Genomic DNA, 19445 nt, shown 5'->3' on the forward strand with positions numbered 1-19445 from the left:
CAGTAAGCACCCTGGCATACACAGGAGGGCCTGCTGCACAGGCTCTTAGGTCTGCTTTTCTAAAAGGAAAGCAGTTTCTGAGGGGTCAGCAATCACTTTAATTACATTCACCAACAGAGAAAAAATAAGCAGAGAAATAAAGACCAACAGACAGGGCTTCTGTCTGACCATAACCAATACATACATCACCTATCAACAGACAGATCCCATTGTCTGACCCTTACACACATACATAGTTACCAGAGAGGGAAGCACCAACATCTGGGTTTTCAAAGTGGGGTGGGGGGACCGCTACCCAGAGTCTCATGTGGCACATGAACCTTCTTTAAAGCCACAAAGTAAAATCTCACCTCAGAGTATATATATACTTTTCAGAGCTGGAGGGCATGACCCACTGCCTCATTAGAGATTAACAAAAGGTATCTGAGGCCTATTAATGGTTGGGGAAGATCTTTAACTCTAATTAATATTGGGGGGGTAGGAATGAGTTACCTCCTTTTCTGACTTCAGGGAATTGCACCTGTTTGCTCTCCCCCTCCCAACTCGCAAAGCCCCTAATATTTTCTTCTAATAAGAAATCAGATGACCTAACCTTATATCCTGGTTTATATTGATAATGTTTAATATAAAATTTTGGAATAATCTCTTTGTTCTCTCTGAAGCAAACTCAGAGAATGCCTCTCCTATGTCAACAAAGCCAGCCAAGGCTGACTCTACATTCCTTAAGAGACCTTTAACCTAAGACACTATCTTGAATAATGGGACATTTTCCATATCTTAATATTTGTAGACATATACTATGTTATGGCATGTTAATGGTAAAGAAAATATAGACATCTTAGGTCGTAAAATTTCTACTGAACTTTGTTTACCCTTTCCTATGTCAGTTATCTGTTTAGGGCAGGAAGCCTGCCACTCACTAGTGGTGGGATTTCCTTATCACCGAGACATATGTTTATCCAGCCTGGAATCCCAAGGCCTGACCAACATTGCTTTGTTAATTGTCCTGTCTTACTGAATTTACGATTTGCTCAATTAGGAGAGTTCCTTTCTCACGGCAAAATGTATATAAGCCAGAACATTTCTGGCTCCATAATGCATTATGTAACTGTTTTCTTTATGGGGAATTGATCAATTAATTAATTAAATCATAAAATGTATGCATTTAGCCATGTTGCCTTTTCTTAACAAAGTTTTCAGGTCAACAATATCCTGTTAATTATTTTCATTTAATGCATAAAAATCTGACTCCCCCTGTATTCTGGTCCAGTGCCAATTTGTTATGGTATGTGCTAAGCTCTGGGGTCTTAGGTGTCTACTTTGTGCCATGTGTTATGGTAGGTGCTGAAGCTACAAAGATGGAAAACAACTCATTCCTTGTCTTCAGGAAGCTAACAATCTACTATGGGGGATACGACTCACACTTAAATAAATAAGTGGAACATAAGAATGTGATAGGAGCAGAAGAGAAGCACAAAACATTGTGGGAGTCTCAGAGCAAGCATCATGGAGAAGGTGGCACCTGAGTTGGCACTTGAAGGAAGAGAATAATGAGAGCTATTAATAAGAGCTGATTTCCAAAGCCCTTTACATATATTAGTTTTATGTTAAGCATTTCAGAGGGTTGGGGTATGGATAGGATGTGTTCTAGCCATGAGGGATACTCTACAGAAATGATAGACAGAGTGGTATAGGATAAGATCAGGGAAAAGCCAGAAGTCTAATCTGGTGAGAACACAGAATACATCAGAAAGGGGAATGTAAGAAAAGAGCTGCAGATGGAGAGTGAACGGTGCCCAGAATTGAGTAGGAGGAAGAAATTGGGCTGAATTATGTTTGAGAAATTTCTAATGTTTTCAATGATCCCCAAATGCTTTCTCAAAAGCCCATTTCTTCCACAACAACTAACAGTCCTCCAATAATATTATGTGGCTGAGAATTAGGGAATATCACAGTCTTAGAAGAATTAAAATTACAGACAACTCAAAGAATAACAGCAGGACTGATAGTGCGCATAATCAAGCTGCAGCATGTTAATAACAATAACTTCCTTGCTAAAGTTGGTGTAAAAGACATCAAGGGTAAGCATGATAGGAGCTAGCATTTAAAGAAAACTTTAAGTGTTGAAAAGCACTGGGAGATGGGTACCATTCTAATCCCCATTTCACAGATGAGAAAACTGAGGCTACCTGCTATTTGTCCTTTGTTCTCAAAGAGGACCATGCCATGACATGCAAGTGAATTGGATTTAAGCGAGGGAAAGTTGTGCAATGTCACCAGCCTCACTTTCTCCTCTGGAGCCATCTGCGTCCAGTGGCCAGATCTGGGTCAGGACAACTGGAGATGACCCAGGATGCAGTGGGGGACCTTAGCCTTTTCCAGCTAAAATCTTTAACTTGTCTCAGTTTGCCTGAAGCATGGCCTGTTCAATGAGTAAGTCCTGATAAAAAAATGAAGCAAAGAATGGCCTCTTAAAAAAAACAGACAAGACCCTCAGGGATTCTGGCCAAAGCAGAAACAATTGTTATTTACATTCATTCTGAGCCAATCAGGGCCCAAAACAGTGACCAAATAGGGCTTGGTCTGGGACCAGAGTGATGTGGGTGGGGTTAAGGCTGATCTTTAAGAGAAGAAACCTAAACAACCAAAAAAAGTTTCAGAGATTAAAATTTACATTCCCTTTGGGCAGAGCACCAGGATAGGTAATGTGTGTAATACCCAGGGTGGAGAGAGAAGAGAGAGAAGAGAAAGAAAAGAGAAAAGAAAGAGGAGAGAGAGAGAGAAAGAAAGAAGGGAGGGAGAGAAGAAAGGAAAGAAGAGAGAAAGGAACAAAGAAAAGAAAGAGAAAGCGAGAGAAAGGAAGGAAGGAGAGGAGAGGGAGAGACAGAAAGACAGAGACAAAGAAAGAAGCTGTGGCTGTGGTGCTCAACTGGAAATTCTCTATTTACAGAGGTTTGTTTGTCCAAGATGAGAAAACTGAGGCAGAAAGCAGGAAAGTGATTTGCCCTGAGCCATACAGCTGTTATATGACATTAAGCAGGCCTGGAGTCAAGATCTAAACTCAAATCCTGCCTTGCATGCTTACTAGCTGTGTCACTTCGGGCAAGTCACTTAACCTCTCTGTGGCATAGTTTCTGCATCCCCTAAAGTGGGGATAATGTTACTTCCTATCTCACAGTATTGTTGTGAGTGTCAAATGAGTGAAAGTGTTTTGCAAACCTTAAAATGTTAAGTGCTAGTGATCATGATGATGACGATAACAATTAGAAAAAAATGGGCCAGTTATGTAACAAGCATGAAATAATAAATGGCCTAAAAGAGCAAAAGGAAGGCCTTGGAGATTTGGGGTTGATCCTTATGGAGATGTTTTTCCTTCTGGGGAAACATGATGAAGCATTGAAAAAACCAGAAGTTTTGGAAAGAGTACCCAAACTGATGAAATCAAGGATCCATCCAATTCTGTGTACATCCTGTGTTTTCAACTGTATTGTGAGCCCTATGAGGAGAAACACCAACTCATCTTTGTCAGCTCCGTGAGGGCCACTGCCAAGACACGAAAGGCACAAAGAAGTATTTGTTGATGATGACAGCCATACCTTTATGCATATCATACACCTTACAAGAGGCCTGGGATTACTCTTAAAAACTAATGCTTTGTAAATATACAACCAAGAGATATTAAAATTCCAGAGTAATTCATATTTGTCCCAGGTTCACCTCTCCTTTTTATGTAGAACGCTCCATAGTTTTGTGCGTGTGTATGTATTTGCAGACGCATATGCTGCCACAACTATACCCAACAATGAATAATATGTTAGTGTATTAAGACTGATTACACTAATCAAGGCAAATATTGTTGTGTGTTCCTAGGCATCTGGGTTTGCATGTGCTCTTCTTTGAAACTATATTTAGGTGTCCTGGCTATTAAAAGCTTTCAGTGCTGAGTGACCTCAGAGTGAATTTATATCCTATATTAATGCTGTTGCTCACTATTCCTGGAGAGGAAGTCTGGACTCAAATCTATATTAGTATCTTAATATTTATCATTTTTTTTCATGAAGATGACCAGTGAGACCAGATCCCTGCATCCCCTGAAAGAAGCAATGAAAAGGTCACTAAGAACTAGCGGGGGCCTGGTTGGGGTGGGGGTAGGGTGGGGAGGAAGAAGCATGGCTCAGCTTTTCTGGGAAGATAGAGAGTGAGGGTAGAAAGGTACCGAGTCATGGAAACAGTGCTGGGAGCTTTGAGTTTGCTAATTAGATTGCTGTTCTTGTTAAAGTGGCATGCAGACTAGAAGGTGTAAATTTCCTAGGGTCATAAGAGAAAAAAAAAATTCTACTTATTCTGTCTTCAAAGAGAAAGAAAGACAGAGAGGGAAAGGGAGAGGGAGGGAGAGAGACAGAGACAGAGACAGACAGAGACAGAGACAGAGTATTCCATTTCCTTTATGAAGGGCAAGACATGGGGTTTCCAGCACATAATCAAGAATAACTCATTCTGTGCTGCACCTGTTTCTTTCCCCCCTCATTTTTTGTTACATTTTTGTCAGATGTAATGCATACAATTTATTAACTTAGTATTTCATATTCATACCTTTTGTATTACAAGTTATTTGTTTTTCATGATGATTGTCGTAATAAGAAAAAATTCATTCCCATTATCTCATTAATTTTTCCAAGAAGTCATAGTTTAGAGAAGATATTTCTAGCTCCAATGGAACTTCTTTCTATCCTGATCTCCCTGTCCTGTTCTCTCCTATTTTCTGAGAGACTCCTATCAACTCAGAGCTTGAGGGGAGAAGATCCTTATAAGCAGTCATCTCCCAGGGCTGTCTATCCTGGATACTGCTAAACTTTCTGACTTGTCTAAGGTCTACAGAGCTCATCCTGATATCTTCATCTTTAGCTTTTTTAAAAGTTATTTTTTTATTTCAATAAATATTTCCTAATTACATGTGAAAAATTTCTTAACATTTTTTTTTTAAATTCCAAGTTCCAAATTCTCTCCCTCCCTCTCACCTTACCCCCATCCTGAGAAGGCAAACAATTTGATATCGATTATAGAGATGAAGTCATGCAAAACCTACTTCCATGTTGCAAAAGAAAACACAAGCAACATAATAAAAAGAGAAAGTAAAAAAGCATGCTTCATTCTGCACTCAGAGTTCATTGGCCCTTTCTCGGGAAGTGGATATTATTTTTCATCATGAGTCCTTTAGAATTGTCTTGAGTTATTGTCGTAATCACAGTAGATAAATTTTTTCTTTCACAGTTGATCATCATATAATATTGCTGTTACTGTACATGTTCTGGATCTGCTCATTTCACTTACTGCAACTGTTTCTTAAGATTGAATGACAGTTTTAACTCTGGTGCAGCTAGGTAGTGCAGTGGATAGAGTACTGGACATGGAGTCAGAAAGACTGGTCTTTCTGAGTTCAGATCCAGCCTCAGGCACTAGCTGGGTGATCTTGTGCAAGACACTTAACCCTTTTTGCCTCAGTTTCCTCATCTGTAAAATCAGTGGGAGAAGGAAATGGCAAACCACTCCAGCGTCTTTGCCAAGTGGGTTTAATGAAGTCAGACATGACGGAAAAACATCTGAACAACAAAACTAAAATTCTGGTGTAGCTGATCTCTCTGCTGATGAAGAAAGGTCAATATTACAGAAATCTACATTATTTCACAGATAATAGTAAGGACACTGCAATCTATTGCTTAAAGGCAGAGACAGCTAGGTAGCACAGTGGATAGAGTCCTGGATTTGTAACAGGAAGACGAGTTCAAATTTAGTCTCAGACGTTTACTAACTATGTGACCCTGGGAACCAAGTCATTTATATACTCTGCCTCAGCTTTCTCATCTTAAAATGGGGATAATAATAGCACCTCCCAAGGTTGTTGTGAGGATAAAATGAGCAAATGTTTATAAAGTGTTTTGTAAACTTTAAAGTTCTATACAAATGCTAGCTAGTTTTCCTTTAATTTTAGCAGCTCCTTGTTTGTCCTTAATAATGTTTTGACTATGGTATTATTAAGTTTTAAGATTACGTCAGGAAAATGGATGCTGTGTTCAGAAGAGTGCTGTATTTGGACTGAGAGGATCTGGTTAGAATCTTGGTTCTGCCACATTTACCTGTGTGATCCTGGGAAATTCACTTTACTGCCTTAGGCCTCAGATTTTTCATGTGGAAAAGGAGTGGGTTGGACTATACAAGTTCTAAGATACATTCATTAATTAATGAGCAGTTATTATTTGCCAAAGGTAGGAAACAAGTGGGAAGACATAAGGATATAAATAAGATATAGTCAATGCCCTTCACAAACTTAAAATTTGCTAGAGATGACTAGAAATACACATTGATAAATTTAATAAAAATTAGAATTTCATAAGACTACAGATGAAGAGATCAGATGAAGAAAGGATCACCTCTAGCTAGAATTATCAGATATGATTTTAGAGAGGAAATTATACATTACAGATTTCATTCCATTAAACTTACTGAACAACTAATATGTGCTAGACACTGTGCTAGGTGCTCAGGGTGATAGAAATAAATTATGACCTCAATATGGGGATAAGACATAAACTTATGGGGGAAAAAAATGAGTAATACACAAATTGGTAAAAGAAAAGTATCAACGAGTAGTATAGACAATACCTGTCCAGCAGTTTAGAGAATAAGAAATAACTTCCAGATGGAATGTTCAGGGGAGGCTCAATAGTGAAAGGAGGATTTGAGTTGGAACTTGACAAATGGGTAAGTTTTGTATAGATTTAGAGGAGGGGAAATAGTTTGGCTGAGGGAGTAGCAGGAGCCATGAAAAAATACAAAAACAACCAGCCACTGAAGAGGAGAAAAATTAATTTGATTGGAGTCAGTCAGTCAAACATTTAAGAGCCTCCTATGCTCCAAGAACTGTGCTAAATAAACACTGAGGTTACAAAGACAGGCAAGAAACAGTCCCTGCCTTGAAGTCAATAGAGCATTATGTTCATTTGCACAAGGAACTTACTGACCAACTTGAATTTCAGAAAGATATATGCAAAAGGTGGAAATTGGGAGCAGGTAACAAAATGACAACAAAGCATGGCATACTCCTGTAGGAATAACATAGTATGCTTAACTCAGAATGAACTAAGACAGGCAAGGAGAGCTAAGGACAGCAAAAATGGTGTGTGTGGCGGGGAGGGGGGTTACTTTAAGCAGAACTGGGGACAAGAGGAGACTCAGTAAAGGGATAGAAACACTACTTGGGGTGGGAGGGACAGTGAGAATTGACAAGAGAGGTTTGACTTCAATTCCTAGGAAAATTCATTGAAAAATCATTAAAGCAACAGCATGCAAATATTTAGAAAGGAAAGCATTGAATACAAACTGCCAGGTTTGGCTTCATCATGTAAGAGATGAAGTGAACTTATGTTTCCACAGAAAATATATAATATCTGTAATACTAATGAAAAGCCTGGATCTCAAAGTTTCTTTGTTCTCTGAGTAAACTCAGAGAATACCTCTTCCTCTGTCAAGAAGGCCAGACGGGACTGACTGAAGAGCACTTTTTTCTCTTTATAGCCATTGAGGATGAGACCCTTAACCTGAGACACTATCTTGAATAATGGGACTTTTTCTTAATATTTTATGGATACAAACTATGTTCTGGTGTGTTATAATGATAAAGAAAACACAGATATCTTGGGTCATAATTTTTTTAAATTTATTTAAGTTTTCAACATTCATTTCCACAAAATTTTGGGTTTCAAATTTTCTCCCCATTTCTCCCCTTCCCCCACCCCAAAACACCAAGCATTCTAATTACACCTATCACCAATCTGTCCTTCCTTCTAATATCCCTCCCTTTCCTTATCCCCATCTTTTCTTTTGTCCTGAAGGGCAAGATAAATTTCTTATTTCCTAGTTGTATTCAAGAACAATACTCAACAGTTGTTCCTAAAACTTTTGAGTTCCAGCTTCTCTTCATCCCTCCCTCCCCACCCATTCCCTTTGGAAGGCAAGCAATTCAACATAGGCCATATCTGTGTAGTTTTGCAAATGACTTCCATAATAGTCATGTTGTGTAAGACTAACTATATTTCCCTCCAACCTATCCTGCCCCCCATTTCTTCTATTCTCTCTTTTGATCCTATCCCTCCCCAAGAGTGCTCCCTCTTCCTACTGCCCTCCCTTCCATTATCCCCCCCACCCTGCTCATCCCCTTCTCCCCCACTATCCTGTATTGTAACATAGGTTTTCATACCAAAATGAGTGTGCGTTTTATCATTTTATTCCTTCCTTTAGTTAAACGTGATGAGAGTAAGCTTCATATTTTTTCTCTCACCTCCCCCCTTTTTCCCTCCACTGTCTCTGTGTGTGTGTGTGTGTGTGTGTGTGTGTGTGTGTGTGTGTGTGTAATCCCACCAACTACCCAGATACTGAAAAAAGTTTCAAGAGTTACAAATATTGTCTTTCCATGTAGGAATGTAAACAGTTCAACTTTAGTAAGTCCCTTATGACTTCTCTTTGCTGTTTACCTTTTCATGCTTCTCTTCATTCTTGTGTTTGAAAGTCAAATTTTCTTTTCAGCTCTAGTTTTTTCATCAAGAATACTTGAAAGTCCTCTATTTCATTGAAAGACCATTTTTTGCCCTGAAGTATTATACTCAGTTTTGCTGGGTAGGTGATTCTTGGTTTTAGTCCTAGTTCCTTTGACTTCTGGAATATCATATTCCAAGCCCTTCGATCCCTCAATGTAGAAGCTGCTAGATCTTGTGTTATCCTGATTGTATTTCCACAATACTTGAATTGTTTCTTTCTAGCTGCTTGCAATATTTTCTCCTTGACCAGGGAACTCTGGAATTTGGCCACAATGTTCCTAGGAGTTTCTCTTTTTGGATGTCTTTCAATATTTATTTTGCCCCCTGGTTCTAGCATATCAGGGCAGTTTTCCTTGATAATTTCATGAAAGATGATGTCTAGGCTCTTTTTTTGATCAAGGCTTTCAGGTAGTCCCATAATTTTTAAATTGTCTCTCCTGGATCTATTTTCCAGGTCAGTTGTTTTTCCAGTGAGATATCTCACATTATCTTCCATTTTTTCATTCTTTTGGTTTTGTTTTGTGATTTCTTGGTTTCTCATAAAGTCATTAGCCTCCATCTGTTCCATTCTAATTTTGAAAGAACTATTTTCTTCAGTGAGCTTTTGGACCTCCTTTTCCATTTGGCTAATTCTGCTTTTTACAGCATTCTTCTCCTCATTGGCTTTTTGACCCTCTTTTACCAATTGAGTTAGACTATTTTTCAAGGTATTATTTTCTTTGGCATTTTTTTGGGTCTCCTTTAGCAAGGTTTTGACCCTCTTTTCATGATTTTCTTGCATCTCTCTCATTTCTCTTCCCAATTTTTCCTCCACCTCTCTTATTGATTTTCAAAATTCTTTTTGAGCTCTTCCATGGCCTGAGCCATTGAATATTTATTTTGGATGTTTGGGATACAGAAATCTTGACTTTTATGTCTTTTCCTGATGGTAAGCATTGTTCTTCCTCATCCAAAAGGATGGGAGAAGATCTCTGTTCACCAAGAAAGTAACCTTTTATAGTCTTATTTTTTTTCCCTTTTTTGGGCATTTTTCCCAACCAGTTACTTGACTTTTGGGTCCTTTGTCAAAAGTAGGGTATACTGTAGGAATCTGTGAGATCTCAGTTCCTCCAAGGTGGCACGATCAAGCGTGTACTGGTCTGGACGCAGAGAGGGATTTTTGTGCCCAGAATCTTAGCAGTTACCTCTCCACAGCCCCCTGGCCTCCAGTTCCACCAAGTCAGCACTGGGGGCTGATTTTCAGATAAGCTAGATGGGCAGGGCTGCCATTCAGTGTGAGACAAAGACCAGGGCCTCCACACAGGGTGGAGGCAAGACTCAGCTCCTCAATGCCCCCAGGGGTTTTTATGCTCCAACAGTGAATGCAGGCTGATGTAGGGGCTGAGAACTGCTGCCGCCTGCCTGATGTGGCCTCTGCGGGTCGCTGCCTAAGGCCAGAGCTATGTAAGGCCCTTCTCTCTTTCTAGCCAGCTGAAAAAACCCATCACTGATCTTTGGCGCCTGTGGGTTGAGGGATCTTCAAACCCCCTGCTGCTGGGACTGGGGATTCCGCGACTGGAGATTCTGCCCCTCAGGGCTATTTGAGAGCCGTGCTCCACCTGGCCAAGGCTGGGCTGGGCTCCGCTCCACGCCCAGTGCAACAGACGTTTCCATGGGCCTTTCAGGTCACCCTGGGCTGGAAATCTCCTCCACTCTGTTGTTCTCCACTTCTGCTGCTCCAAAATTTCTTGAGACTTCCTCTCTACAGGTATTTTATATGGGGAGACCCTTCGTATGTGTGTCTTTCTACTCCACCACCTTGGCTCCACCTGGGTCATAATTTCAACTGACACTTTGTTAACTCTCTTATCTCATTGTATTTACCACCTATTTCATTAAGATATCATTTAGCCTGTTTGTCTCTTTAACCAAACTTTCAGGTCGACACCAGAAAGACTGTATATCAATTAAGGGAATTTCTTTAAAAGAATTTATAACATATCATTCTATAAATAAAATGAGGACTGTGGTGGGACTGCAGACCCATGTGGGGTGGGTTTTAGTGAACCCTCAAATGCTGGCCAATGGGAGGCAGGCAGGAAATTCGAAATGAAAGCAGGTCATATAAACCTTACATTTGTCTGAAACAAGTCTACTTCATTAGAAACAAACTCATTATGTAAAAATTAATAAAACCTTTCCTGGCTTCACACAAATATTGTCTTTTTGGAAGTATGTTTCCCACAATCAGATACAATTTATGTCTGACTAATATAATTTATTTTTGGCTTGGTTTGGTTTTTTTTTTGACACTGTGATCTGTCCTTGTGAGACCTCACCTGTAGTCTTGTGTTCAGTGCTGGGCACCACAACATTAGTGAATTAGTAGATAAGAGGAATGCTATAAATATTGTATACTTAAATCTTAGCAAAGCTTTCCATAAAGTATCTCATATTATTCTGATAGAAAAGTTGACAGGCAATACATTAGATGATAATACAATGAGAAGAATTCAGAACGGGTTGAATGATGAGACTCAAAGAATAATTATTAAGGGTTCAATGTCAATATGATAGGAGGTCTAGGGAGTACCCCAGGGAGCTGCTCTTTAGATCACTGCTGGCATGCTTATCAGATTTGCAGATGACACAGACCTGGGAGGGATAGCTGATAAACTGGATGACAGGCTCCAAAAGGATAATTCTGATGATATCCTAGACCACTGAGCAGAATCTTGTATGAGAAAATTCAGTAGTGCTAAATGTAAAGTCTTGCATTTGGGTACAAAAAATCAACTCCACAAATATGACAGGGAAAACATGAATTGATAACAGTTGTTCTGAAAAGAATTTGGAGATTTTGGTGAACTGAAAGCTCAATAAGTCAGCAGCATGATGTAGCAGCCAAAAAAGCTAAGTAATGTTGATCTGTATTAGGAGGGGCAAAGCTTCCAGTAATTGAGAGGGGATAATCCCACTATACTCTGCCCTCATCAGACTTTGTCTACAGTCTTATGTTCAGTTCCAGGTACCACAAATTAAGAACAACCTCAATCCATTAGAGAATATATAGAGGAAGGCAACCAGGGTAGTAAAGAATCATGAATTCATGACATGAAAATCAACTGAAGAGACTGGGCATGTTTAACTAGGAGGAAAAAAATACTCAGGAGAGACAGACACTTTAGCTGTCTTCAGGTATTTGAAAGTCTGTCACATGGCAAAGGGATTGGTCTTGTTCTGTGGTGGCTCCAACAGACAAGAACCAGGAGCAGTGAATGGAAGCTGCAAAGTGGCAAATTCAGGCTAGATTAGGAAAACCTTCCTAAAAATCAGAACTGTCCAAAAGTAGAATGACTTGTGCTTGAGGTGATGGATCTCTCCTCCTTTTAGGTCATTAAGCAGAGGTTGAACAACCATGTACAGGGTATTTTATAGTAAACATCTCTTTTGTGTAAATTGCTTCTGTGGTTCCTTCCAGCTCTCAAATCCTTTGATTCTGAATTATATGAGATCAAGAAGTTGCAACTGTGGGAAATTTTGAAGTGATCACCATAGAGGAGCTATTTGATGCTATGGAAATTGGACCCAATTTCAGAGAAAGAAGTAGTATAAAGAAAGAAATACAAAGGACTGAACGCTAACTTAGGGGAACACGCACATTTAGGAGTAAGGAAGAGGAAGAGGACTCAATAAAAGAGACAGAGAAGGGGAGGACAAAAAGATAAGAGAGCCAGGAGAACATAATATCATGTAAGCTAATAGGAAAGAGACTTTCAATAGTGACTTTTAAAAATACAGATTATTAAGGATAGCACAACAATTGGTAAAGCTATGAAAAGAAGTAGAATTCTTACTGGAGAGAGAAATTTGGCATTAAAAGGAATTAGAGAGAATAGGGATATGAATAGATGAACCACCAGAATTAAGTGAAGGTTTTTTTAAGACAGGGAAGACCTACTTGTGTTTGAAGATTTCTGGGTAAATTATTCTTGATTATAACCTTTTATATTTTGCCTTTTGAAATACTATATTCCAAGCTCTCTTTTCTTTTTAAAGTTGTATCTGGCAGGTCTTGTGTGACCCTATCTGTGGACCATTGGTATTGAACTCTTTCATTCTGACTGCTTGAATATTTTTTTCTTTGACCTAGAAACTCTTGAGTTTTAGCTATCTCATTCCTTGGCATTTTCATTTGGGGATTTCTTTTAGGAGGCGTCCAGTGGCTTCCTTCTATTTTCAATTTACCCTCTGGTTTTAATAAGTCATGGCATTTTCATCCATGATTAAATATATATATATGTATATATACACTTCCACATATATATATATATATACATATATACATATACACACACACACACACACATATATATATATATATATATATATATATATATATATATAGTCTATATCTTTTATGGTGATGACCTTCAGGGAATCTGATGATTTTAAAATTATCTTTTCTTGATTTGTTCTCCAGGTCATTTGCTTTTGATAGGAGATACCTGATATTCTATTTTTTTCAGTCTTTCACTTTTGTGGTAATATTTGTTGCTTTCTCATGGAAGCATTGATCTGTTTGATCCAAATGAATTTTCAAGGAGTCTGTTTACTTGAGTAAAGTTTTGCACCTTAATAAACTAATCTGCTTATTCTCCTTCCAATTCTTTCCTCTAGAACTCTCATTTCATTTACGTGATTATTTTTAAACTCTTATGACATTTCTTCAAGGAATTTCACTAGAACTTGTGATTTTTTTTTGAGGTTTTGCTTAGCAATGACATGGAATTATTGGCTTCTTCTTCTGGATTTGTGTATTGGGCACACCTGGCTTCTGCTTAAAAGATATTTTTATCATCGTTTTCTTCTCTTTACTTGCTTTCCAGCCTTATTCCCTGAATTGTGTGGAAGCATATTTAACTCTATTTTAATATATTGTAACTTATTCCTTGTTCCAGATTCCTATAATTATTACTTCAAATTGTCTTAAGAGAGATGTCTGAGTATGGGAGAACTATGCCAGGTTGGGCATTTCTCTCTCTAAGCTCAAAATACTTGTATTGAGAATAATATTAAATCAGTAAAAATTGTGTCTGTCAGACTTGTGCCTAAAATGTATACTACTAACAATTTTTTCTATTACAGTTCAGACTGTTTGTCAGAGCCAGGCTGAGAGGAATAAATGGGTTCCTGATCTGTCTAGAGTCTGGATCATAGGCACTATATTCTTTAAGAACCTCAGAAGCACCTTTGGCCAGCATGTTATGCTAAGGTGATCTTTGCAGTGCAATCTGTGTCAGGATAGTTCAATCCAAGACACTAATGGGCCACATCCTCCAAGATCCTGGGCCTTAGTTTGGGATCACAGTGACATTGCTTATCCTTGGCTAGATCCTGGTCTGGACTCTTGTCTCTTTGCTCCTGCACAAAGCTGCAGGCTGAAGGCTCCCCTATTTTGTCCCCAGTTTCCAAGTTGGAGTTACTGAGAGCTAAATTCATGTGTTAGGCTTTTTCTGGCTGAACCCTTTCCCCATTGTCAAAAAGCTTCTTGAATATCATCTTGTGTAGACATGGGCTGTAGTTTCAATCTGGATTCATGATCATTACTCTGATCTGGTGTCCTTTTTTCATTCTTGCAGGAGTAATTGTGAGAGAAGTAGGATGGTCTGCTTCTGCTTCTTCTACCACCTAGAAGAGCTGTTTTTGAAGATTTCTAATAATTACTGATGAAATTTCAAATTAGTCACTGTCAAAGCAGTTAGGCTGTATGTCAGTGTAGGAGCTCAAGCAACTTTGCCCACTAATCTAAAGTAAAGCATAATTTTCTTTCTTTCCTCCTTTTTTCCTCTTTTCTTCTACTGGGTTTCCCCATCTCGCTCAGGCTGGAAGTGCAGGGGCTATTCATGGCCTGATCTGACTACTGATTGTCACAGGGCCTTTGTCTGACCTGTTCCATTTCTTACTTGGGCTGGTTCCTTCTTCCTTAGGCAACGTGGACTACTTTCCCCACTCCATACTATATTTATGTCTAACCAAATAGGCATAACCCATTGCTACTTGGAATTTATGAGCTCAAAAGATCACCCAGGTTCAGTTTCCCTGGTAGATGGGAAGAGAGGTATGCATTACCACACATTTTTTTATTTTATTTTCTGTTTTTAGTTTTTAACATTCATTTATATAAGCTTTTGAGTTTTCAATTTTCTCCCCTTCCTTTCCCTCCCCCATCTGCAAGATAGCTCACAATCTGATATAGGCTCTACGTATACATTCATATTAAGCATATTTTCACATTAGTCATGTTGTAAAGAACAACTAGAACAAATGGAAGGAATCATGATAAAGAATAAACAAAACAACAAAAGAAAAAAAGAGAGCAAATAACATGCTTAGACCTACACCCAGACTCCATACTTCTTTCTCTGGATGTGGACAGCATTTTCCATCATGAGTCTTTTGGAGTTGTCTTAGATTCTTGCATTCCAGGAAAGAGCCAAGTCTATGAAAGTCAGTCATCATACAATGTGGCTGTTCCTGTGTACAATGTTTTCCTGATTCTGCTGACTTCACTAAGCATCAGTTCATATAAGTCCTTCCAGGTTTTTCTGAAGTCCATCTGCTCATCATTTCTTATAGCATAATAGTATTCCATTACATTAATACACCACACCTTGTTTAGCCATTCTCCAAATGATGGGCATTCCCTCAATTTCCAATTCCTTGCCACCACAAAAACAGCTACTATAAATATTTTTGTACATGTGGATCCTTTTCTCATTTAAAAAATTAACTTATTTGTTTTCAGTTTTCTACTGTCTGTACTTTCTTTTCTACAATCACTTCCATAAGTCTTAGATTTTCTCCCTTTCCCCTCCCCCCCGAGACAGCATGCAATCTTATATGGGTTCTATATACATTCTTATTAACCACATTTTCACATTAGTCATGTTGCATAGAAGAATTAAAATGAATGGGAGAAATCATGAGAAAAAAACAAATCAAAACAAAACATAACACAAGAGAAAATATTCTGCTTCATTCTCCATTCCAATTCCATAGTTCCTTCTCTGGATATGGAAGGCATTTTGCCTCAAGAGTCAATTAGGAATTTTTTAGGTCCTTGAAGTGCTGTGAAGGACCAAGTCTACCAGAAAAATTCCTCACACACTGTGGCTGTTGCTGGGTACAGTTCTTCTGGTTCTGCTCCTTTCACTCAGCATCAATTCATATAAGTCCTTCCAGGTCTCTCTGAAGTCCTCCTGTTCATCATTTCTTATAGCACAATAGTATTCCATTACATTTATATACCACAACTTGTTCAGTCATTCCCCAATTGATGGGCATCCCCTTGATTTCCAGTTCTTGGCCACCACATAGAGAGCTGCTATAAATATTTTTGTACATGTGAGATCCTTTACCATTTTTATGATCTCTTTGAGATACAGCCCTAGAAGGGTGTGCACATTTTAATAACCCTTTGGGCACAATTCCAAATTACTCTCCAGAATGGTTGGATCAGTTTATGACTCCACCAACAATGCATTAATGTTCCAATTTTTCCATATCTTCTGCAACATTTATCATTTTCACATTTTGTCATGTTAGCCAGTCTGATAGATGTGATGTGGTACTTCAGAGCTGTTTTGATTTGCATTTCTCTAATCAATTGTACTACCATACTTAACTAAAGTTTGCTTCTTCCATTCTTTAGGGTAGAGAAAAAACTTCAGACTTTGGAGACACAGTTTGAAGAATTAGACTCTGCAATGGAGAACCTGACTCAAAAGTTTGAACATCACAGAAAGAGTCTAGAAAGCCAGGCAGTCCAAGATGAGATGTGGACAGCAGTTCTGGAGATCAAGTAAGATCAAGTGAAAGAGGAAAAAAGCATGTCTTTGTAGCTTAGGAGGTGGGTGTTTTGTTTTGGTTTTTTTTTTATTTTAATGGCCATCCAATTCTGAATTTCCCAACGTTATTGCAATGATGGACCATGAGACAATTATTTCCCAAGATGCTACAAGGGCTAAGTAACAACTAATTACAACATAGGTGTTTCTTAACTACGTTTTTCAGAAAAAACAACATGTGATTTACTTCTCAGATTTGTCATTTTGGAAATAAATCTCACATATCTGCACTAAATAGTTCTGTTTCTCAAGGACATTTTCCAACTTTTTTACAGGTTCACTTCTTTGGAATTAAATATATTCTACAGTTACATCAGTGAAACACTTCACTACCTACACTCTCAGGTACTCGAGAAACTTCCAGACCTGGAAAGAGGGCTTCCCACTTTAGCAACTGTTCTTAAGCGAAAAAACAATAACAAACGTATTCGAGTTGTATGGGAGACAGTTTTAGAAGCGTTAGGACTTCAGGAAGAAGATGTCAAAGTCTTCTGTACTTTCTTTATTGCACATAGCAGCAAAGCAGAATACTATTCGGCTAATCTGAGGCGGATGTACATCTGTGATGCCACCCCCATAATAACCAATATGGTGAAGAACCAGGTTTTGCAGAATAGTTTGCTGCATGCAGTTCAGATAATAGAGAATAAGAAAACTGTAAAAGCATAAAGAAAAAACCCCAAAGGGAAATCTTGAAAATGGTGGCATTCCCCATCGAAAACTAATTTATATTTGTGATGAGAAGTCGTAAATATTTATGTTCAAATGTGCAATTCTCTCTCTGGATTTGTTCCCATTGCAAAAGAGGCTCTTCATTCAGTCATCATTTAGTATTTACTGAGTGTCTACAATTATCAACAGCATCACACTAGGAGCTATGGGAGATATAAAGAAGTATAAAGTATAGAAGTATAAAGAAAGTCTTTGCCTTTAAAGCTTATAGTTGGAGATACAGATATGAATACATAAAGAGTTAAATAATCATGCTAAATAACTGTTGGCTCTTGAATCTGTATTTCAGTTATAGCCTGCTTCTATCACCCCTTGTAGAGAGTTAAGGTCACAGGATAACATAAAAATGAAGATTTCCAAAAATGTATCTATGACTTAGTTTATGTGACTTAGTATAGACACAGCAGTAGGGAGTGCTGTAAGCTTACGATATAACTGAACCTCCCACCGGCCACAGAAGCTATCTTCTCACGCTCTCATTCCCTGTGATGCACACAAACACCATCCCATCCAGACCCTCTGTCCCCCTTCCAAAAATCCTTGCTGACATACCCATTTTTTTCATAGTCCCCTCCTTCTCCCATTCCAACTTTCCTTTATTACCTGTTACCATAATTATTTATCATCTTTTCCTCCTTTCTCTCTCTAATTCCACCCTAGTTCCCAAATAACCAATTTAGGATCTTTGGAATGTTGGCACTAGTACCAAGCCAGGGTTGGAGAGGGAGTAAGGGAACAACCCTCCAGTATCCATTAAACTACCAAGTACATTATCAGACTCTGTGTCCTTGGACTTCAGCTATTTCTTGTCCAATTCTACCTTGTTCTCCAGTATAACTCTATGACCATGATAACATTACAATAAAAAGGATGTTATAGGTAGCAAATGCATATGGTTGAATGCCTAAATGATATATCACAGGGCTAGAGGAATTTGAAGGAGGAGAGATAGATCACCATGACCTAAAGTAGTTAGGGAAGATTTCAACAGAAGAGCTTTGAAGGATGGGTAGAAGCTGGCTTAGTGAGGAAGAGGAAAGATTTTTCAAGAGAAGAGAAACAGTAAGAAAATAAAAAGGTACTCTGTACGTTCAAGTACAGGGTACAGAGCAGTCTGGCAATATCAAAGAAAAGGTAGATTAAATGGAAGGTGCTGAATGTCAGGCAAAGGAGTTAGAACCATCTTCTATAGATGCCAGGACTCCCTGAAAAATTTTAAATATAGGTAGGCAGTATGCTCATGCCCAAATTAAAAGATAGAACCAGAGGATTTCCCATAAAAATATAGTGGTTGTCATTTCTAAATCTATGTCTAGTCTTTCAGTATCATGGAAATATACTAAACCCTTCCTCCTTCCTTCTTTCAGATATAACATTTCAGTCTTAAATCCTTTTGGAGTCAATGAAATGAAATAAGTCTTAATTGCACTTGGTCAAAGAGAAACTAATTGATTACTGTGAAGCCTTTAATTTCTATCTCACTAAAGACGTAACAGGGTCTTGAAATAGAAGAATCAAGTTCAAGTACTCATCTGTCTGAAACTAAGGAGATGTTCGCTTTCTGTATGGTGACCAAATTAAGTGGGAAAACTCCTTCATTTGAGAGGCAGAGTAAAGATTGTAGAGTGAGAGGAAGCATTTTTGACTAGAAGAATGATTAAATAAAAAAAGAGCCAGAGTTTCTATGAGGCTACAATAGTGATAGGGAAGGTCAAGAAAAAAACGCAAAAGAAGACAATGACTTGAAAATATCTCTAAGCAAAGCCCATAAAGAAAAATGGTGATTGGACACAAGTCAACAAGAATTTCTAGAAAAGTTAAAGAGTGTTTTTTTAAATTAATTTATTTGTTTTCAGTTTTCAACAATCATTTTCATAAATTTTAAATTTTTCCCCCTTTTCTTTACCCTCTCTCCCCAAGATGCCATACAGTCTTATATGGTTTCCCCATATACATTCTTATTAAACACATTTTCACATTAGTCATGTTGCATAGAAGAATTTAAATGAATGAGAGAAACCATGAGAAAAAAACAAAACATAACACAAGAGAAAATAGTCTGCTTCTTTCTGTGTTCAAGTTCCATAGCTCTTTCTCTGGATGTGGATGGCATTTTGCATCAAGAGTCCTTTGGAAATATTTTAGGTCCTTGCATTGCTGTGAAGGGCTAAATCTATCAGAAACAGTCCTCACACACTGTGGCTGTTACTGTGTATAATGTTCTCCTGGTTCT

At 38.3% G+C, this 19445-nt stretch overlaps 1 protein-coding gene across 1 annotated transcript; it reads left to right on the forward strand.

Moving 5' to 3' along the window:
* Positions 1–3974: 3974 nt before the first annotated feature.
* Positions 3975–17249, forward strand: SMCO1 (single-pass membrane protein with coiled-coil domains 1). The gene is made up of 3 exons (XM_072613663.1): positions 3975–4111; positions 16285–16434; positions 16756–17249. Exons 1-3 carry the CDS (start codon positions 4056–4058, stop codon positions 17147–17149), a joined length of 600 nt encoding a protein of 199 aa, XP_072469764.1. The 5' UTR covers positions 3975–4055; the 3' UTR covers positions 17150–17249.
* Positions 17250–19445: the final 2196 nt, after the last annotated feature.

The sequence above is a fragment of the Notamacropus eugenii genome, chromosome 5 (assembly GCF_028372415.1).
Source record: "Notamacropus eugenii isolate mMacEug1 chromosome 5, mMacEug1.pri_v2, whole genome shotgun sequence".
Taxonomy (NCBI): domain Eukaryota; kingdom Metazoa; phylum Chordata; class Mammalia; order Diprotodontia; family Macropodidae; genus Notamacropus; species Notamacropus eugenii.

Coding starts and splice junctions, on each gene's coding strand:
- SMCO1 (XM_072613663.1), top strand. CDS start 4,056: ATGAAGATGACCAGTGAGACCAGATCCCTGCATCCCCTGAAAGAAGCA. Junction 4,112..16,284: donor CTGAAAGAAGCAATGAAAAG/GTCACTAAGAAC, acceptor TCCATTCTTTAG/GGTAGAGAAAAAACTTCAGA. Junction 16,435..16,755: donor ACAGCAGTTCTGGAGATCAA/GTAAGATCAAGT, acceptor ACTTTTTTACAG/GTTCACTTCTTTGGAATTAA.